Below are 23,056 nucleotides of genomic sequence, written 5' to 3'. Positions count from 1 at the left end.
ATGGGGAATTACAGCCCCTTTTTGCTCTCCCCAGATAGGGTATCCCATGAAGTGTATTTAGGACAACCTGTGGCAGACCTGGATATTCAGATTTCAGGATTTCCCCTTATTTGCTCCAGCATGACTTGGGTTAAAACTATTTAAGATAACTTAAGTATTCCAAAAGCAAACTCACCACGCAAAAAGTAATGAGTTTTAATCACGAATTCAATTAACGTTAGGTTCCCAGCAGGCACATTAACCTCCTCCTTATAAAAATGCAGACAGTATTACTGACAGAGAGACCTTTTTCCCCTCGTGCATTTCCTCTAGCATGCAGGATGTCCCTGAGAGCTGTCACTGATATTTGGAAGTATCTCTGGGGATGGGGTGTGGGTTTTAGCACGCCCCAGGGGAGCCCCAGCTGTGGGGCTGCAAACTCGCACCTCAGCCCAGGTCAGTCTGAAAGTGCAACACTGTACACAGCTATTTCTTTAAAAAACACATGTGATGTTGTAAACTATGTGAACAGTGGGCACTTAATGATCACCTCACAGAGATATCAACTGACTCCACTTTTCTTGGCCTCTAAGTAGCAAGCACATAACCACTTCAGAGCCTTGGGGCAATTTTTTTTTTTTTTTTTTTTAACAGGATCCCTTTGCTCTGCATAATTTTCAGTCTGTAATGCATAAGAACATTTGCTCCACTTGCCACAAGGTAACAGAGACCAGTTTATTAAGTTCAGCAAAATGACTTGTACATAGGCTGGTGGCTTTTACTCTGCCTGAATACATGGGCAGACACGGTAACCCCGACTTTTTTTAACTTTGTATTTTTAAGAGGTCCTGTAAAGTCAAAACAGCAGCTCAGTACTTAAAAGATCTACTGATCTAAGTTGGTCCTGCTTTGAGCAGGCCATTGGGAGTGCCTGACCAGAGCTCTCTTCCAAGCTCTGTTATTGTATAAAGACCAAATCGCAGAGATCTCCATTATAAGGAGAAACAGGAAGGCTTACAGAACAGTCTTGCTCCCCATGACATCTTTGTTACTATATTTAAAGGGGAAAGGGGGCAGAGAGGAAAGCAAAGGAGAAAGAAGTGAGGAAGTCTTGCACCAGCCTTTTAACATGGGCTGAGGTAAAGGATGAATTTGAACTGTGCCAAAAGCCTGAGAACTCAGGTTCTCACATGTAAGACAGGATAGAGACTATAAATGCCAAAACTAGCCTGGAAACCCTTACACATGAGACACTTCAACAATTTGGTTAGGCACCACAATTTGCTGGTAGTCCCTATCCTGTATCTCAGTCTGGGCCAAGTGATACACACATACAAGGATGTTTCCTGGACTTTCTGAATTACTTTCATGTTTTGGTCAAATCCATTTTTTCTAAAAGGTCCCCAACAACTGAATAACAGAAATTCTTCAGAAGTAACCAGGAACAACAGTTGGTTCTGCACAATCCTTCAGAAGCCCCAAGAACTCTCATAAGCAGCAGTATATGGTTTGTGTCCGAGAGAGCAGCAGTTTCGCCTGAGATTTGCTGCGATCCACGGTAATTGGTCACCCTGAGCCCCCAGAAAAATTAAAACAGAGGAAGAGATTTGCACACAACCCTGCAGGTCAAAGTCATGGAGTTCCATGAAGGACTGGAAACAACAGCGCTTTACTCTGCACAGAGACGAAGGCTGCATTATTCTTGTGCCAGCGGCCCGCTTAGGAGAACATGCTCCCAAGCATCAGGAGTTTGTCTTGACTAACTGACCATGGAGGGAAAAGGCAAGAGGATGTTACCATTGCCATGCCATTCGCTACGCTTCACACTCCTTCCTCCCTGTCATTCACTGCCCTGGGTAAACAGCCACCTGAAATTAAACCAGCAAGTGCTGCAGTGTACACATTGTCCTCATTGGGAACATGAAAATGGACTCAGATGTGGTAGTCAAACAACAAAAACAATAGCCAGATCTACAAGAAGAGAGAGGAGTCAGCCCAAGCTGCCCTCCCCATGCCATACCCACCTACCCAGAGGGTGAGGAGATCTGCTTTGCAAAGCACTCCATCTGTGAGTGATGGCAAAGAGCACCATCTGAAAAACAAAAAGAGCGCTGTCTACAGCGTCCTGGAAGTACGGTTTCTGTGGGTAATCCCCGTGATAGGTAATGTCCTAGCACAGGACACCAAGTGTACCTCTGTTTGGAAGCTGCTAACAAGCAAAACCAAGGCTTTTTGAGGACTACCATCTCCACTTGAACTGTCAGTCAGACTACATAATACTGCTATTAAAAGCAATTTTCAAGAGTAAAAACAGAAAGATCAGTAAGACTGGCATAGCCTGCACAAGTCCTTTCACACACCCTTCCCCAGAAGAATTGCAAACATCCCCTTTCCACAAAATCATAACCTCCTTGCCTTTCAAGGCTCTATGGAATAGCCCAGACCACACTCATCTGGAGTCTTAACCATGGCAAATCCAAGTTTAGGCAAGAACATTCTGTTCTTTGGTGCTAGAACCATAAGTAGTGCCCATTTAAAGCCAGACATCAGGCTTATGTTCATGTCACTAGGAAGAAGAGTTCATCATAGGATTTTTGCTTTCCGAGACTGTGTTTTCCCCCAGTTCCACTGTCATCCAGATCACTTAAAGATCCAGATTTAAGCAGCAAAATCTCATTCTGATTTTTGAACTTTGCATTCTTTACTTGAAGATATATGTTCCCCTACCTATCTGTCTACTGTACCACTGCTTCTTTTTGGAGTGACAGCTCCAGGCTCAGACCACGTCTAGCATTTTCTCTCATCCACTAGTGAACAAGCGTAACAGCTGGAATTCTTACAGAAAAATTAGATCCTTTGCTGAACTTTACAAACGTAAGTGTCAGAACAGCTGCTATCCACATGAAGACTCAAATGGAGCAAAAGCAGTGCAACCAGCTTTGACCAGTCTTGCATCTGCTTCTACTTCACGCTCTCTCCTCCTTTCCTGAGTGACAACTGAAAATCCTAGACATCCAGGCCAACAAACCAGTTAACTCCCACGCTGCTTTACTCTTGTATGAAATGCCTTCTTGACAACAACTGCTTCCAAAATTCATTTCTGCAAGCAGGATTGGTCCTAATGTGGGATGAGCCACAGTATGCAGTGATGTCCCGTTCCGGTGACTCACCATAGGCATGAGGCACTTCAGTGCTTTGCCTCCACCTCAGGAGGCTGCAAGTGTGACCTACATTTTGCAGATATATGCCAATACTTGAAGCACTGCATCATGGTTAAGCATGTTCCCTTACTGCTGCAGCTAACAAACTGACTGGCATTTGGGTTCTGCTCTGTTGAGTCCCGGGACCGGCAGAGGGAGCACAAGCGCACGCATCATTTCTGCGTTCAGAGCCGCAGCAACTCAGTCCGTGTTTCTCCTAACACAGTAACGCTGACACTACCAGTGACAGCTACCACAGACAATTGTTAAGTGAAACCCAGAAAATAAAAACAACCAACCAAACAAAGGCACCTCTTTCAATGTCTGTCAAATGGGAAAGGACAAAAAACCCCAAACATCATTAAATGTTAACTTGGGGATAATGCAAAGCATTTTGCAAATATTTGAACATAAAGTAAAAAAAAAAAAATAATAATGGAGTGAGACCTCTCAGTGTTTGTAAGAGTGGATAAACAGGATCATCTTTATCATTTGTTCTCGTTCCAGAAAATAGCCATCCTCCATACACACATCCTTGTTTTAGTCCCTTTCACTGAATCTGACTCCAAAGGATTCTCATCGCAGTAAATACTGAAAGAGCACAAGCACACCCTTTACAGGAGGGGCTGTGGCATTTTGTTGGTTTTTTTTTTCTGTCACACAAACCAATGAAGAGTGTTTGATGGCCTCTCTCTGGAATACAGAGCCCCAAAAATGAAAGCAAAAGAGAACTGGACTCACCTCATCCAGTTTGCTTTGGTTTCATCTGTCCCATCGATGGATTTGTAGCGGTTGTTCTTATCAACAATCTGCAGAACAAGAGAACAGGTGAAGCATGTCAACTAGCTGGTCCAGACAGGAGAAAGTCTAAGATTCTCAAATCACTGCTTCAGTTCCAGCCTCAAGTCAAGACATGAAACTCTATGACATGAATCTCAGCTCTCCTAGTAGTGCAGACTGCTGCCCTGGATATTTGTGTGGAGGCTCTGAACTGACTAAGAGGCATTTTCCTAGGTACAAATACCCATAGCACGGAACTATGGATCCACCTGACAAAACTGTTAACAGTCCCGAGATATAAAAAATTAACTTCCCTTTCAGGGCAGGTTTGAGACACACATTTATTTTACAGACAGAAAAGCGTGAGCAGCATTTCATATCAGCAGCTCTTAAAATTTTTTCCCCAACTAAAACTCAATTCCCACATTTCATTTCTCGTAATAAATAATATCCGTCGATCCAGTGACATCTCTATCTTGTAGGCTAACCGAGGCCTGTAGTACTAGGCCAAAAAAAGATGGGGTTTGGTGCTGGAGTCTGCACGTACATCAGTTCCTGATGGACTGAATCTCCTCTTTCCCGGCCCCGTAGACCACCTGCTCTGTTCAAGCGGACTGGGAGGGCATGCTGGAGGCTCATGAGAGAGGTGTTCAATCTCTAGATACAATCTTTCCTCTACACTAAAAATGATCACCAGAGCAGAGATAGGTACTGGAGGAGTCCTTGAGGTTGAGTGGAGATGGAAAAACATAGCAAGAGGGAGAGGAGAGGCAAACTCTGCTTCCCACAGCTGTGAAGTGTATTCGGGTGCCATGGCATCTGATCTCCTTTCATGTATCTATACCCTTAAGTCACTAATAATTATGGTGGGCCGATGTCTGCCCACTGCCCATGTGCGTCAGTGGAAGATCTTCAGAAAAAGAGGAAGATGGCTAAGGTCTGGCTCCACAGGCCTGTGAGTCCCCCAGCTCTGAGCTGCATGGTTGGGATGTCACTTTGTTAGGGAGACATGTCACTCACCAGCCACGAGAAGAATCCTGCAGACTTGTCCTGGCTAGAGATCTGTCCCTCGTACGGCCCGAAGATGTGACCTTTGGGGATCACCTCGTTCATACAGCGCACGTCATTCTCCCCATTGGGCTCTTTCACCACCTCCATTCCAGGCGGGATGGTCAGCGCTGCCCGGTCTGGGATGCCAACGGGCACTGGGGTGTCAGACACGAACACTGGGGGGCCGTGGTTCGGGCACTCATCCACGAAGTACTCCTGGCAGGACTCGCAGACTGCGGGTGCGAGAGGAGCAGGGGTGAGCTTAAGAAGACATGATACTCGTAAGGGCTCACGCAGTTTGTAGGACACACAGTGCTCAGGACAGCATGTCCCAGCTCCCTGTCCTCCCACTGGCCTGGCCGAGCCCCTTCCCCAAAGCCTGGCCTCCACACGTGCAGATGCTTCACCGGTTGCTTACTTGTTTTGACACACATCTCTCAAGAAGGGTTCTGCCCCAACCCACACCTGCCCAACCAACGCCTGTGCTTGCTTGAGCCCTGGTACCCTACAGAGATTCACCATCGACAGCTACGCGCCACGTCACAGTCTGCTGAGACAGAGGTTGAGAGCTGTTTGCACGTCACTGATTAGCAGTACTGTCCTCAAGGGTCGATTTCCCCACACACCAGAAGGGAATTAAAACAAAACCCCTGAAAACAAATACCATCGTCATACAGCCTTCATTCTGTGCTTGGGAGAGAGACAGCATCCCCAGGCATTTGCCCTGTGGCCAGGCAAGGACTCAGGCCTACAATTTGCTATTTTGTAAGTATGCCAACATAACTGGTGCCTGTTTTCTTTCCCAGAATATGGGAAAATTGTCCCTCTGCAGTTTCTGCATTCATGCCTCTGAGCTTTGCAGATTCTTGGGGTTCTCCCATGTGCGTTTTCATGCTTCCAGCACACTTTCCCCCTACCTCCCTACAGCTGCATAGCCCCACGATGGACAAGCTGCTTTTGTGCAACAGCTTCCCTAGCAAATGTGCCGCTCATTTCAGGAGAGCATGCAGATTTGTCCCTGGCTTTTTCCTTCCCTGCTTCCTGCCCCAAACCAGCAGGGCGCTTACTAGGAAAGATCGAAGTCTATACAAGCGGTGGAGTTGCTTTTCCCTTCACTCACAAGACACTTACACCAGAAATCCACTTGCTGAAAGCTCTTGGTCATGATCAAATCCCGTTTCCCTTTCAGTTTCTTGGGCTCCACCTCCATGGACTGCGGATCAGGCCTGCCAGAGCTGGGGAGGGAACAACAGAAGATGACATTAACCCACCAAGATTTTGGGACTATGCACAGAGAGGAGCAGAGGCAATGGGGCCTGACCAACTCTCTTAGTCCCCACACCTCAACTTGCCATCCAACCTTCCAAAAGCTCATACCTGAGATGGCTTCAGCCTAAAGCCTACAGCAGGTAGTGGCTTCAGCTAGAGCACCTCCACACGTGGCACGTTCCTGGCACGTCCCCCACCAGGGGCAGGGGAATGGCAGAGGGGGCTCCCACCAGCAGAGAGGCAGCGCTGCTCTGCTGCAGCCTGGGAAGTGTGCTGCTCAAAGGCATCGCCCGCAACGCACTCCAGCACTGCAAGGACTGCTGTGAACCAGCATACACGTGCAATATCACATAAGTGGGTGACCATCCCTGCCACACCTCTCAAGGCAGACCTCACAAGGGAAGGTTTTAATATCTTTGAGAAGTTCAAGTATATCCCTCAAGACCAACTTTAAGCTGGGGGAGATGTGGAGAGAAAGGGGTTGGAGTGCGTCGGACCAAAGCTCAGCTGCATACCAAGGCTGTCCATACTCCTGGTCCCGGCGCGGAGAGCAGGCCTCTGTTTTTATCGTCACCATCTCCCCTAAGGAAGCCTGGGTCTGGATCAAACAGTCCTTCAAGTTTTCACTCATGTTCTGAAAAAGAATGAAGGAAAAGAGGAGAAAAATGAGCATCCAGGAAAATCACAACTTTCCTCGCCCAGGAACCAGAGTCTTCCTCCCCCAGGCCAGGACACAGCCCGCAGAGCAGGCTGCCTCCCAGCACCAAGAGCTGCCATCACACACCGGGGCACCTACATGCGCATGTAGGTGGAAACCCCTTCCCACGCTGGGGAGGAAAGAGCAGTTGAGTCGCAGGGCAGGTGAAGACCATGAGACACCATGGAGCAAACTGAGGCACAGGGAATCTGAACTATGCTCCACAGCGCCCACAAAAAAAACATTGTGCGTGGAACTTCAGACTGATAGGTGGGATGTGTTACGGAAACGCGGAGCACCATTACCTCAGAGCAGGGCTTTGGGGGCAGAATGCCAAGAAAGAGGAATGCAGGTGTTGGCATGAACCACGACCTACAAATACAACATATGCCAGCCTCCGTCTGTGAACAGTGCGGTGTATTACACCCCTGCAGATGGAGCTTTCCCTGTGCTCTGGACACCTCTGACAAACAGGTAAGTGCCTACAGTGCCCTGCCGGACTCTACCAAAACTGCACAAGTCATGCTCTCTATCTTCCTGACCTTTGCGATGACCGGAGCTGAGCTACCACCACCCTTCTGGCACACAAACCACTCTAGTGAAAACGTTTCTCCCTCAGGTCAACGCAAGAGCCAGGAACCACTTAATAATGTCTAAAGACAGCAAGCTTCAAAACAATAATACTTCCCTCCTCCCCCTGCCATGGGACAATGCTGAAGAGAAAATATTGATATGGTGAGTGATGATAATTCAAGATTGGTTTAATTAATAGTAAGATTTTTGAAAGGGCTAATAAGCTTCAGAGCATCCCAGCTTGAGACAAGGAATAAAGCAGAGAGCCACTCATCTCTTCACTGTGTTTGTCTTAAGACTTTCTCCAAGGCACGCAAACTGGCTGCTCTTGGGCACCACACCAGATTGGACAGACTTCACAGCTGCTCCCCCCAAAGTCTCCCATGACCCCCCTTTCCACGTGTACTGCCCGATGGCACGCTCTGTCACACTGCACACTTGCAGCGCCTGATGGAGGGGACTCAGCCACTGATCAGACCCCTTCTGTCCAGGGGAGCCCACCCCCATTGCAACTTGGCTCTGGACATCCCAAAATTTGTGTTCTGAGGATACAAACCTTTGAAAACATGATTTTTTTTATTCCACCTGTGCTTGTACAGGACTGAGCACCACAGAAGCCTGGTCTGCGCTTGTGCCCCATTAACAGCCAGAACGAACGCTATTCCCAGCCTCTGTGGCTCCTCTTTGTGCCAGGGGACAAATGATTAGTTTTTCCAGCCCCATTTTTCACATGCCAACGTGCAGCTTGGAAGACCTTTATTGAGCCTCTATCAAGGAAGCATCAGTTAATATTCATATAGTGCTCTGAAAGCAAAGCCTCAACATAAGTACAACTAGATACATGTAAACACATGTACTTTTAAGCCTCTACAAGTGGCACAAAACAAGACGCATTTCCTTTCAGAATTACCACAGCCAGTCAGTAGGAAAGCGAAATTAAGGGCAAGGGTAGGACTCTATTTCGGCAGACTGAGCCCCACTCTGGAGGGAGAGGGAAGCTCTCCAGTCCTGTCCCTGTGCACCAGCTGGTGGTGCAGGCAGGAGCTACCTGCCCTTCCCAGAGGAAAGGTCTTTTCAGGAAAAGTCTGCAGTAAAGCAGCTCAGGAGGAAAAAAAGCAGCCTCTGGGGGAGGGGGAAAATGTTAAAAAACAAGAATAGTCGGGTGCTGCCCCAGAGCGGGTGAGCTGTGGGCCCTGTGCTGGGCCCTGTGCTGGTGCAGGAGAGGTGGACGCTGGCAGTGGGGTAGATGCTCTCCGTCAGAAAACCCACCCGGTTTGGGAAGCCTGGTGGACAGGGCACCTGGACTTTACATGCCCACAACGCCCAAGGCTTCAGTAGGAAGAAATTACAGACACCTGTGTCTGAAATGACACCGGCTTTTCATTTCCCACTCATCCCTCACGGAGCCCCCTCCGTTATGGAGCCAGAGAGACTCTGTGACGGACGGCGCAGTCTGACCTCCTGCGCCAGGCGGGCCACAGCGCTCCCTTCAGTGACCTCCTGGTTAAACTACAGCACACCTCCAACAAGAGGGAAAAAAAAAGAAAAAAGAAAAAAGAGAAGAAATCCAGTTTTACACACAGAGCTCGTTTTATTGCACAGCACATTTCATACAGCCTTCCCTCTCACGGTCCTCCCTGAACTCCCTCCAACTTATCAGCAGCATTCCTGGGCAGCACCGGCCGCAGCGCTCCTGCGCTGTCGGGAGCAGCACCTTGCAGCCAGATAACACCCTCCCTGCCCCTGCTCAGGTTTTCCACGTTTGCGTCCAAGTACCGCGTTTACTTTCTGGCTGCCGTGCCCGGCTGGCATTTCTGTGCTCCGTGAACTGCCGTGTCGCCATAAGAGCCCAAACTCCTGCCAACAGCTCCCAGGCCACCAGACACCCCCAGGCCTCCCACCCGTCCTGAGAATGGGCGCCTGGTTTTAAGGCGATCAGGTGACTCCTTGCTGTCTGGCCCAGCATACATACGATCACAACTCCACCACTAACTTGCCTCCTTCTCATGACTCGCCACTCGCCAAGGCTTTGTGTTGTTCACAAACATCACCAAAATTAACTTTGCCCTTTCTTCCAGGGCACCAACAGCCGGGTGGATTAGCATCAGGCCAAAAACCATTATTCCCAGCTGACAATACTAGAAACACACTCACTCAGCAATGGCCCTCCTTCCCTTGTCACATTGCAGCCTTTCATTTAGTCAAGTTTTCGTTTATTCAGAATACAGCACCTTAAATCATTCTAGCTGCTTATTCCAGTGACCTGTGGCACAACTTCAGTGCATTCAAGATGCAAGACACACCAACACTTCTATCAAGCAGAACTTATGACAATATCAGAAAATTACATCATGGTAGAAAAGACCTATTTTCTAAAAATCTGCACAGATTATTACAATGAATATCCCTTTAATCAAGAGCAATCAAACCCCTATCAGTTATTACATTATTTTTCTGGAAACCAACATCAGACAGCAGCTAGCCTAATAGCCTAGTTTGCCCAGATTAGACTTGATTTTAGCTTACTTGTTTATGACTAACACACAACATTTTTTTCAGTCTAACTCATTACAAGCATTTTTCATTTCAAAATTAGCATCTATGACCCAGAGAACGCTGCTCAGTCAGCCTTTTTACAATCCCTGGATGCAAGTCAGCCAGAACAGCAAACTTAAACGTGCACTGCTGTAGTAGCTGCTGTTCGGTAATTTCCCAAGCTACTGCTACAATAGAGAGCATTACCCTGCTGCTGTAACTGGTAGCATCATCCAGCTTTTCTGCCAGCTACAGGAAAGAAACATTCGACATTTATCCAGTTTCAGGCATCAGTAGATGACTATGCTTTTAGAAGGCTTTTGGCTTCCGATGTATTTAAAGCTGCTTTTAATTTTTCTTAATTTTACTGCCCACTAGTTTCTCTTTCCTGCTCTGTCTCTTCCCCCTTTAGTATTCCACAACTACAAGATTCCACTTCACATTCTGTACTTTTCACTCCCTCCGCTTCATTTTTTTTAAGGCAATTTTTATAGTTGTGTTGGTTCTAACACCTAAAGATGAAGTCCCTCTGAAGATTTCAGGTAATGAAGAAAAGCAGCCTGTAAGCGTAAGCGGAGCAGGCTCCTTGGCTGCTGCTGAAGGTGTTCCCACGGGGTCCTCAGCCTCCCATGTATCTGGCCCTGTGGCCATCAGGACAGCGAGTCCTTCCAAGGTCAGCATGCACACAGCCTACCGCAAAGTCCTAGCAGCATCTTAGAGAGGACAATCCCTTGGCAAGAGGGATGCTGTGAAGATCCAGGTGTGGTTTGCACACAACAGCAAGTCTTCTGGGCAGCAAAGGCAGTGGTGGTATGAAGCACAACACCCTTCGGCAGGCCCAGCGTGGCTGCTGCAAATACCAAGAGGTATCCCCGGGTTCACAGGCAGCGCCACATAACCTCTCCCTTTTTCTTTACAAAGTAGGCAAGGTCCCATCATGTTTCTACACAGTGCACATTAAGATCTCCAGTGGCTTCACCATGCTGCTCACAATCAGGGAAGTAGAAAACACAGGAACACCTGAGCTGTTAATCTCTAATGCAGGGGAAAAAACGTCCAAAATGGGGTTAAGCATGAACGAACCTGTGAATTCCTGTCCTCAAGTATGCCGCTTTTATCACTGCCCCTCTTGTAGTTATTAGTTAACAGCCACAGACTCTTATCTGTGTGGATCAGCCTCCAAAACAGAGCTTTAATTTTACATTTTACTGGCACATTTCCCAGATTGGGACATTCTTGCATGTGAAACAGCCGTATAGGAATCCATCTCCTCCTCAGCACACAGCTCCTTCACTCAGTTTCTCACTGCCAGCCTTCTGGAGGTCATCCCCTCTTCTTTTAAGAAAGATCTTGCGTAGCTTGCACCACATTTTAGTTTTAAAGCGCAGGCCCACGGTGAAAGACGGACTTGAATTCATATGCTTTTTCTACAGTTGCATATTATTACCAGAAATAGTAATCCAGAACAGTCAGCTACTGATGACGGAGAAGGGGGAATAAAGCACAGCATTCAAGGCTCCGAGCTCCCCCCAAAAGGCCACGGAAGACCCAGGCTGACTGCTTTCCCCGAGGTGAATTCACTTACCAGGGTCCTCGGCTGTGTGAACCATTTCAGGTCACTTTATGCAGTACCAGCTGGCTACGCAGCTCACGCTCACAGCCAGTGCAAACACTGAGAGATCCCACAAAATCAGAGGTACAACCAGTTTGCTCAGAGGAGGACCACTGTCCACAGACAGACGATAAATTCATGCTCTGGTGGGAAAACTGCTCTTGCCTTAACAGTTGCCACAACACTGGCTTAACTTTACCCCACGAAGTACGATGTTCCTGTGGGTAAAGCTGTCCTCCATCCAGCAGTGCAGCAGAGCAGGGTCCTAGCACGGTGAAGGCTGGTGGCAGGGCAAGACTCGATGACCCAGCTTAATGGAAGGCCAGGGCTCTTCCCCAACAGCCACAGAGCGGCGCTGAACGAAGCCTGTGCAGCTGGAGACAAGCTGGGGCAGTCACAAAATCAAACTGTATTAGTGAAAATTATAGGGCATGGACCATGTAGGGCTTGAGCAGCATGGGCTGCGACTAGGACTTGTCATCATTGCCAATTACCCCACTACAGTTGGTAGCCGTAAATTCACCGGAAGAGAAGTATGAAACATTTTCTTCGAGTTTTGAATTCTCAAAACACAGAGGAAGGTCAGAACGACAAGAAAGATACCTGGAAGCACCACCAGTTTTGCTGCAGCTTTCTGAAGAAGCTTGGAGAGCAAGCTTCAAAACCATGAGACTTAAATCTGTTATGCACCAGGGAGGGCTGAGAGTTCCCAGTGGTTTCAATGACTTGCTCAAGACCAGCAACTGACATGACAAAAAGCATCAGGGTGGCATGACATCAAGTTCCCGGGATCATCCAGAATGCAAACAGGCTGGGGACAGCAAAATTCCCATTTCCCAACCTGGAACTCCTCTTGTCATTTCCAGTGGATGCCAGATGCATTCACACTGTCACTCTTACATGGTTCATTGGCAAAACATGTCATCAAAACCTGCCATGATCTACTTCAGGATGGATGCGTTTCAGAGGGAGAAGAAGGAAATGAACCTCTGAAATAATACCTGAACTAGTCTTCAGTTTGTCTTACGGTGGCTTCTAGTCAAGGTAGAAAATGCTGCTGACTTTAGAGGACTTCATACAAAATTCTGTATTATGGCAAGTTCAGATCATTTGCCCTTTCTTGATCTAAGAGTAGGAAGGTAGCATCGTGGATCAGCACAAGCCTCTGCAAACTGGGTATTATTTGGTGCAACTTCTCTAGGTTGAGTGTTGAGTAAGGACTCACCACAGCAGGACGCTGACAACGTAAAGTTCCCATGCAGACTAAAAGCCCCTGAAACAGTCCAGCATTCGACAGAACCAAGGCAGCTACTCACTTCAACTGAAAGAATAGGTAAATTACTTTCATTTTTAAAATACATTAAAAATAATTCCCTTAAACCAGAAACGTCTCATTTTTGCCGTATTCGACTCCCTGCATTGATCTCACAGACTCACAGTTTAAGGTGAATCTAAGCAGAATTAGGTCAACCTGGCTGATGCCCTGTACGTCACGTGCCCTGTACCTTTAGCCTACAAACAGGACAAAATATCCATCTGAGTCTAGCAAGGGGAAGAGTAGCCAACACTTCATCAGAAGTCCATTTCAACTGTAAATCCCCATCATGGACAAGCTATACATGAATCTGTCTTGTTCTGGGCACCAGTCAGCATTTCTTTCAAAGGCTCTGAAACTCAGTGGGAAAGGCTGAAATACCCAGCATGTTGGGACGCTGCTTTGAGCAAATGGATAGAATAACTAGAATAACTTCCCAGGTTAATGGCTGTAAAAAACCTCACCATCTTTGGTCAGGACTGCCAGTTGCACTTCTTTGCCTTTGGCTTCTTCAACATAAATATATACCTACATTAATAAGGTAAAAAAAAAAAACAAAAAAAAAAACCCACAGGCACAAAACCTCAATACTAAAACAAGATGCTATTCCACCAACATTTTTCTCCCCAAGGACAGAATAAGAGTACAACCAAGTGGCAGATGTTAGCCTTGTTCCTTAAGGCACTACTGAAAGGTGTTTGGATAGCAACAGTGGTAAGCACTGAATAAACACACATACATAACAGAGCCCTGGATATGTATCCATGTAGTATCTTCTCAGTTTTCCAACAATTTTCATCATTCTTCTGTGTAACTCTTCCAATCTTCTCTGCATTACTTCAAGACGCTGGCACCAGAAAGTAACGCTGATTTAAGACTGAGTCCGAAGTAAATATAAGGGTTACAGACATAAAACTACCTCGTCACCCTCATCCATTACCTCCTTGTTTGTGTGTCCAAAATCACAGTCATCTTTTCCAGCTAGGACCTGGCACAGAAAGCTCCCCGGAGCCACCTGCCCATTCCAACCCCCACGTTCTCACACCGAACTGCTCAGGACACAGACTCCCCTTTGCAGATCACGTTCAGGACATACCTTTCCAGATTCGTAACTCTCCACTTGTCTGCATGAACATTATTTTGTTTCAATGGGTCCATTTACCAAACAAACTGCATTACTCCGTCCTTCCCTTATCAATAGCTACAATTCACCAAACTTGTTTCATCTACACATTTCGCCAGTGGGGGGTCATGCTTTCTTCTGCATCACTGAGTAAGTGTCAGGCAGAACTGGCTTTTCCCTTCCCCTCATTTGAAGGGAAGGGTCATCGAGTGTACTTCTTTGAAAACGCAGTCTCCACATATCATGTTGCAGAGACTCTTCTGTAAAACGATCAAGCTCTGGCTTAAAATAGCTGGATTATTTGCTCCCCTCGTCTAAGGCGGCAATGCCAAAGCCTTGATCTTTTGAGGCTGAAAAACCATTTTCTACATTCATCTTAAAGTTCATACACAAATGGTTGATTTATTAGTGTGCTAATACTGTCCTTTAGCTTAGAGTATCCTTCATCCTCCTTACTGTTTATACTGCCACTTCAGTTTATTTATTGGATCCTGACTCTCTATCAATCACTACCTTCACTTCCTAAGCCACTTGTATTTTATTGATATTCTTTGGCATTAGATATTAATTGGGTTCTCATGCACTGAGTTAACTGCCTTATATACCTAAGTATACCACATCTACCGATCTTTCTTTAAACCAATGGTAAACTTCTCGAAGAACAAAATCAGACCTGTTTGAGAAGTACAAGACCCTTTCCATAACATCAAGTTTCAAGCATTAATTACTTTATGTTCACCCAGGATTGGCGTCATGCTACCAACCTGGCATTTCCTAGGCCATCCACTTGGCCAGTCTCCTGGATTTGCTGTGATCTACTAAGACTGATTAAAAACGAACATCAGCAAGCTTGAGACCTCCTCTTGTTTATCTACTGCTCACTTTGTTTCAAGGGAATGTGCTTTTTTATAAGCGCAGCCATCAGCAACACTTTGCTCACCCACAGTACCCACGCTACGCAACTCCTGTGTGGGGCCCTCGATCCCTACTTATAGTGCTCAACTTTTGGATAATCAACTTATCCTCTCCTTGCTGCTGGCCCAGACGGCAGCCTTGGTGGCAATCAAGCACACGCAACTCAACAAAGGGAAGCTATGTCCGCGTCTGGAAAAGTTAAGTTTTTCATCCCGCAGATGCTTTTATAGAAAGCAGAGATGTGAATTTACTGCCCAAATGACCTTTTACTCTCATCCACGGACAGACAAAAAGGCTGGAGTGTGGAAGCGCTTGGTAGGCACGCAGCAGGCTGGGCTACCGCAGCGCTCCTGCTCTTCTGCTCTGCTAGGGGAGGGAAAAGACACGGGAGTGCCTTTAATGTTTTATAAGGCACACGCAGGAAACTCAAGACGCCCCGGTCAGGTCCTGCCGGCCTCGCCGTGCGCCTGGGACCCTGCCACATAGCACTCAGCGCCCGCCAACCCTGCCGCCAACGTCGCCCGGCCGCCCACCGCGAGCTCCCGTCCGTGTCCAGAAGACCCCTGCATCGTGCGTGCTGGCCAGCCTAAAAATTTCCGTGGGTGAGCGACACCAGTGATTCACGTATGTGAACATCGACGGAGGTAAAAAGGGAAAGGGAAGGGAAGGCGTGGGGGTGGGCAGGAAGCAAACCCCAGACACTACTTACTAAATAGCAGATGTGGCAATTCTGGCTAGCAAACTTCCACTTTAATTTCTAACCCACAGAGATGGGAAATGATTCATGAAAAATCAACAGGATAAAATTAGCTGGAAGGCAGAGAGATAATTCATGCAACCCAACCGTCATGGGCTGAAGTGCCAGCACTACCAGCGCTGCCTGGCATTTCAGCCTCCGGTGCCCTTCAGTGACTGGCACCCGGCCAGCAATCAGCTCCACATATATTTCCTTAGTGTCTAAATTAGCCCCTCTGGAGAGCACATCCATCTTTTAACAAGACGGCCTTTCACTCAACACTTTTCTAGAAGTTCCAGCTTTTCCTTTTTTTTTTTTCTTCTCTTTTTCTAAAGAGATTACCTGCGCTACTCTTTTTCTTCCACTGGTGCATGTTTAGTGGCGTTAGAGGGGATGGACTGATGGGACAGACAGGCTGGCACATACATCTTTAAGGCATGGCCAAACTATGCGCAAAATTAAAACCCTCCCACTAAGTCAGAAAGTGCATTTCACTGAGCGCAGTTCACCAGAGCACCCTTTTCCTGCACAAAGCCAACAACACGCTCAACAGTGACAACCGAGCACCTGTCTGCCTTTATACACACTGGTGATTTTTACAAGAGTGCCCTTAAATTCTGTCACGTAAAAAGCACGAACTACAGAACACCGTTTCGCCCTTGATGCAGCCATATGACAGCAAGTTCCTTGAGCAGACGGTATTACTTACAAATCACAACTCAAAACTCTTTACCCCAAAGGCAGATGAGAAACCCCTACCCCTCCCTAGAGACCTCTGGACTTCCAGTACGCACTCAGTTATTGGGCACTGCCCCTTCCCACCACCTAACTCAAAAGCTTTGGGAATCAGTCATGAAATTGTAAAGGCTCTGCAGCGCCAACACCTCCAGGCAGGCAGGCTCAGCTGCAGGGGAATCCCCATTCAATCAGGACCTATGGGTACAGACGCAAAATAAAGATGAGATCCTACTTTTGTACCATTTGTGCAGTTGGTACCTATTCATTTCTATTGAAGGATGTTACGTGACGGTTCCTCTATGTTGCTTACAGTGGTCTGACTCTACTTGCGCTTCAGGACATGGCAAGCGGCTCCTTTCTTTTTACTTGTTCAGCAAAAAGGGAAAAAATATTTGGGGGTGGGGAAACGAGAAGGTAGGAGCGAATCATTTTTATTTGTTCCTAAAATTCTAACAAACTCGCTCGGTCCTTTAAAAGCACTAAGGAATGCACCGGGCAGGACGAGAACAAATCAACTGTTCCACAAAATGCAGAGGAAGCAAAAGCAAGAGCCATATTTATTTCTCCTCATTTGTACCCTCTTGCAGGCCATTAGGGAGATAAGATCGCACAGCACAACAGACATTATTCAGGGCTGGTAAATCTGTCTACAGGTTAGGGGCTCACGTTACACCGCTTGGATGAGTACTGGCTGAGCATGGGTCACACCGACCCCCTTTTCCTTGGGGCAGGCAGCAGTCCAGATACTCCCAGTGTCAGATCTGCCAAGAAATCAGATATCCGTGTGCTGAATTCACAACCACCACCATTTGATCTGCACATTCCCTTCCATACAGAGAGAGGGATGTTCAGACCCTGTATATCCTAACGCAGCTAACTACAAAAAGATTTCCAGCAGGGGCCAAGCACTTCTGGTCCATTCCTTCAACCCCCGCTCCTTAAGCGCGTCTTCTACATAGAGTTATTGGGTTGAACAGAAATTCCTGGTCCACTACACTACAGACATTTTTAAAACACTCATTAGCAGAAGAAAGAGCCCAAGAACTCATTCAATTCCAGTCCAAAAAGAAGGAGTACATCACAATTACTTTGTGTATGCCAGTCACTGAGGGACGACAAAAGTTCACCAACTACTCCAAGAGAACTCAAAAGCAACATTTCAACACTGAGTTACAGAATGAGACCTAGTTAAAAAAACAGCCCCAACCAACCACCAGCAAAGTCCATCAGACCTCAAGAGGATATGTGAGCATCTGATTTAGTTGGTGCTAGCTCTCAACACATCCAGGTGATGCTGTAGGTGGATCCACCTTTCCGGAGGTACTGCCTTTGCAAACGCACTGCGGCGTTAGCTGGTGGGATTCTGCACTGAGGGTCAGGTACCGCTGCACCCATCCAGTGGTCCTTCACTACATGATTTAGGAAAAATGTCTCAAGGAATAAAGCAACTTACACACATACCACGCCTAAGAAAGTTCTCTTCCCAATCATGAAGGGAAGAGAAATTCCATAATTAAAAAGCTTCCATTCTTCAAAAGCTGAACAGTCTCATTTGAGCTCAAAAGATAATCTGCATGCCTAGGTGTATACACATGACAACCTTAGAATGTATTTTATTCTTCACAAAATTACATTCATGTATCATCAGTATTGATTTTTCCTTTGGTCAGTTTCCAAGTGTTTTCATTAATTTCCTCTGAAGGGATAAAAGGACTGGACTTTGCAGACTGTGGGGTATTTAACATTTCATTAGCCTTTCCAAGCAAAAGGTCTGCAATTTAAAGAAAGTAGCAGACCATATGAAGCACTCCAGCAGTCTCAGAACAAAAGAAATTGAAGAAAAAAACCCACAAACACACCAAAACCAAAAACCAACAGCAAAACCCCCTGATATACACAGACACAAAGAAGTCAAGGTTTATCCACATGAAAAGTGTAGAGAGGAACACGCTAGGAGTGGAAAGGTAATCCCAGCCAAACTTACAACATCTTTCAAGGAAGATGTTATGTACACTTAGTCTGCTCAGCTGTTTGAGTCTGCAGCTGAAGGACCACATTTAACTCCACTGAGCACATTATGATACGGTTTATATGATACATTTTCAAAATAAAGCTTCATTGTACTGAAAAGGAATGTACCGGGCAATATTTCACGTTGGTTATCAGCCTGGAAACAGCTGATGTCCCTGCCCAACGCCAGCTCCAGTTACCAACCTTCAACACTCCAAACCACTCTGCAAGGGCATTTGCGGGGAGCCACGTGCCCACAGCACCCCGATCCGCACTCAGGAGCCTGGAGCCAGCGCTCCCCAGCACTCAGGGCTCACCTGGCTCGGGGACCGGCGAAGGATGCTCAGTGCGTCAGCTCCCTGCTGCGCAAGGCAGGAGCACCACCGCCTCTCAGGAGTAGCTAATTAAAGCAATTCTAGAGCTGTCGCATGAGATAATCCCCCACGTCACCTCCCATGCACTTTGACCACTCCGTCCTCACACATCATCCCCAGTACCCGCGGTCAAGCTTCCACCGGCAAAAGCCAGCCCGCAGCTGACAGCGGCAGAATCACCGGGTGTGCTGGCCCTCGCAGGGCTCGACGCCGACACTTATTTCGGAAGGGCAGTCCCTCCTCTGGGACAAGTCACTGCAGTCGAAATAAAACTAGCCTTGCTAGAAAGCCAAAGCCTAAGGAGGAGAAAAGAAAAGGGGCAGAGAAATGAAGCCATTTATCAGAGCGCGCTCAAATTGGGACGACTTTGCTTACGATACCCTTCTGATGGGCCCCTTATTGATGGCTGTCCGTGACCGAGGGACTGCACTGAAACGCTCTTCTGCAGTATGCATTACCGATCTCTCTCTGGAGGCTGCCAGTTTCTGCAGCTTAAAGCTTAAATTATATGTATAATGCTTTTACCTTCTGACTGCAGAGAAACTGTTCTGAGTCTGAAATGCTGGAGTGCTGCCTCCTTGCCTTGCGGAGAGGGGAGGGAGGCCTTTGAACAGCAGCTCCCAGGGATGTCAGCTATCCTGCTCGCACCAACACAGCCATGCCCAGGCAGCACGACTGCAAAGCCCGACCACCTCTTGGCAGAAACGCGTGTTTTTGCAATTACACGCAGAGTTTGGGATGGAGGGAGGAAAAACACCAGTGCTAGCACCACCTTCACTGATTCTAGCTGAAGTCCGAAGCCTACACTGTAAATAATAAATAAAAACCCACATTGTAAATGCAATTCCAGATGCCAAGTCAACATTTACAGAGGTCCCCCTCCACCTCTGCTTTCTGCCCTCATTGTTCTCAATCTCTCTGGTCTTTTCTATTAGCAACATAGTGCTTATCACGCGATGAGCATTTTAAAGCAAAACTTATGTAATGCAGGATGCTTGTGTTGCCCTCCTCACCAGTTTTCTCCTCCATCCACCTTGGCTGCTCCCACTTTCAAAGAAGTCACAGCACTGCTCTGTGTTTTCCACAGCTTTTTGTTTGGCCTCTTTTACCTGCAAACTTTCTCCCTTTCCGAAGCGCTTTTCCCTCACCTTCCTTATGAAGATCCCACACAGGGTGACACGAACCTGGTCTTTCACCTTGTCCTCTCTGCTCTTTCTTTGGGAGGTTAGACTTGCTACTGGAATCCGCTTGCATGGGCAAGTTTAACGAGCAGGGATTCCTAAAAAGCAACATTTTATTCTGCAGCTTTAGAAGGACCCTTGATCTAGCAGCTTTGCTTAAAACACCTCCCGTAGCAGAGATGAGGTCACAGGGAGAACGAAGAGCCTGTGAAATTAAAGACGCCTTTACTCCACTACTGTAGAGAGGTCAGTGCAAGAGGAGGCACTAAAACTGTCTGCAGCTGCACAGGAGCTCTGGTCCAAGAAACCTCACCCTGTAGGACAGAGCTTCGGGCAGGAGCGCTGCACAGAAGTGCTTGTGATGAAAGACGCCGCAAGCGTGACAACACGGGGCGAGACACGGAGTGGGCAAAGCCAGCATTTCGCGGCAGGGCTGCCCAGCAGCAGGACAGCAGGAGTTCTGCCACTTGCTCAACGCCAGCAGCTTTTGCACGTGCCGACCCCCTTCACCGCCCCCCCCTCAAGCGGCTCTCAGTCCTGCTGTCCGAAAGACTTGTCCTCAGGTGAGAGCTCAGATTGAAGAACTCGACGCTGATGCAAGAAGACATGTCAAGTCTTCCTGGACGCGCACCCAACTGACTCCAGATTTCTTAAAAATGCCAAAAAGCTGCACTCAAAACTGAGGAGTAAGTGACGTTTGCTTGTTTTGGCTTTCTTAGGAAAACCAGTTGTCCACAGGTCGCGGATACACATTCCCAACACAAAGCAGGCATCAGAAGTTCCCACCTGCACTCAGGCCACTGGGAACAAGAGTCATTACTTCTTACAGCTTACCCGGCCTCATATATTCGGATCAAGTTTTAACCATCTTATTCCTTCCTTCTGGAGGTCCCCCAGTTAATCTGCAATTTACAATCTGTTTGATTGATAACACTAAAACATTTCGTCTTTGGGACTGTGTTCAGTTTCTTCACACAAATCTTCACACGCATGCCAATAACACCAGATCAGCAATAACAATTTTAAATATGCTACTTCAGAATGTCACGAATATTAGGCTTTTTGTGACCGTGAAGGCGGTATTTTAAGAGCTTTGGAAATAGTTAGCATTTATAGCCAAACCAGCAAGAAAGAGGCCCTGCTAACAGAAACTTTAAGAATAAGGATATAGGTAAAAGTACGTGCTTCCCTTGTGTAAATGGATACGGGGGAAGGAAAACCTCCAAAAAACACAGCTTTGCTTGGGAATTAATCAGCACGAGACACAAGTTGTGAAAGGGAAAAGAGACTTATTAAAAAAACCCAGAAGGATAAAGCGTACGTGGTACTCTATAAAAAGGCCAGGGATCTCTCTTGCCTGGGCTTGTTGTTCTTCTCCTCGAGATACATACTTCACCGATTCCTGACTCAGGGCGGCAACTTCCATTCCGTGCAATGCTTGTGGCCCCCCCCCAACTGCGACAACAGCCGCGGCAGCAGAGGAGCCATCCCGCTTCAGGCTCCTCTTGCAGTGCCCGCGGGCATGGCCTCAACCCACCTTGCCTCAGTTTTTCAAAACCAAGATTTCAGACAGCTTGTGCTCCTATTATTTAAAACCAGGTATGACCCTCACAATAATTCGCCCCCTTAACCTGCCAAAAAAGCACGTCATTGCTACCAGCAAGGCTCACAATGAGAAAGTCCCCCAGAAACTGGCCCAGAAAGCACTGTGCTTCACACGTGGTCCACAAAGATGCTAGAGGGGCAACGGGCGCTCTGCTGAAGTCAGCAAGCTCTGCACCAAAGCCGGTGCCAAGCTGGGAGCACAGGACCTCCCTCACACCCCACGGCCAGCCAGAAGGAACAGCAGCTTTTGCCGCTACCCTGAGGCAGGAGGCACCATCGGCTTCCCCTGGTCCCACTACTCCACACCGCAGCGGGATGGGCCACCTCAGCGCCCAGCCAACAGCCAGGGCAACCTTCAGCATCTCCCGCTGCTACCTCGGACCCTCCCCAGCCAGCAGTTCCACCTAACCAGCCTTTCCCATCTTTAACACGCCGACCACGCCACCAGCCCCCACGCTTGGAACACTTCGCAAACCCCATGTGTGGTTCGAGAGCCCTGCGTCACTCGGCCATTATTTCAGGAGCCAGAGCGCTTTTGGGGAAAGCGCCCCTTGCAAGGAGCAAATCATCCAAATGCTTCCGTTTCTGACTGCGGCTCGCGCTGGCAAACAAACGAAAAATCAAATGCGCCGTCCTCCTCAGGGATGCACCTCTAGAGCGGGGTTTGTACACGAGACATTATAAAGTTGAGAAGAGTCATTTCCCTTTCCACTTTCACTGCTTATAGTCTTGGCGAAACGGAAATTTAGGGGAGACGAAGCCCAACCCAAGCGGAGTGCATCACTGGTCCCATGGGGAAGAAGGGGGTAAAACCTCTCCGGAGGGACTGGATCCAAAACAAGGGGAGGAGGGGGGCTGCTGGATATTTGGGGCTGGGGCTCCTTCGCTGCTCAAGGAAACACCTGCAGCGCTGGGAAAACAACCCTTTCTTACTGATCGGTGGGTTTTTTTGGTGGTTTGGGATTGGTTTTTTGGGTTTTTTGTTTTGTTTTCTGTTTTGTTTTTTTTTTTAAGCTGGTTCTGCCAGTTCTCCTCCCGTTAATGAGAAGCATTAATCACTGGGAAAAGAGGAAGCAACACCGAGCCAACAGTTTCGCCCACGGGCCGGTTTGGGTTTTTTGTTTTGAAAAAAAAAAAAAGAAAAAAAAAGGGAGCTGAAATGGGACACTGGAGGCATCTTCTCTTTGGAATACGCCAATGGATATAGGAATCAGGAGGCTTTAAAAATTATGATGTATATATATATAAATCGGGCTCTTCTGGAGCATTTGCTAAGAAGCCAGAAAGAGACCATAACTCCCATTAAAAAAATGTTAACAGAGGGGGGGAAAAGGGCAAAAAACCGCAGGCATTTGGTGAAGTTT

At 47.4% G+C, this 23,056-nt stretch overlaps 1 protein-coding gene across 1 annotated transcript in view; it reads right to left on the bottom strand.

Moving 5' to 3' along the window:
* The window catches only part of PRDM11 (PR domain containing 11), a 25,812-nt gene extending 18,903 nt beyond the window's left edge, over positions 1-6,909 (bottom strand). The window contains exons 1-4 of the mRNA XM_009895628.1: positions 6,794-6,909; positions 6,141-6,244; positions 4,980-5,242; positions 3,921-3,988 (exon numbers count right to left, since the gene is read on the bottom strand). Coding sequence (XP_009893930.1) covers positions 3,921-3,988; positions 4,980-5,242; positions 6,141-6,244; positions 6,794-6,909 — 551 coding nt within the window. The remainder of the gene's footprint in view (positions 1-3,920; positions 3,989-4,979; positions 5,243-6,140; positions 6,245-6,793) is intronic.
* Between the last annotated feature and the right edge of the window lie 16,147 nt (positions 6,910-23,056).

This window comes from Charadrius vociferus, unplaced genomic scaffold, assembly GCF_000708025.1.
Source record: "Charadrius vociferus isolate BGI_N301 unplaced genomic scaffold, ASM70802v2 scaffold111, whole genome shotgun sequence".
NCBI classification, from domain to species: domain Eukaryota; kingdom Metazoa; phylum Chordata; class Aves; order Charadriiformes; family Charadriidae; genus Charadrius; species Charadrius vociferus.
Note: the sequence above shows the minus strand (reverse complement) of the source record. Positions and strands in the feature narration are given on the sequence as shown.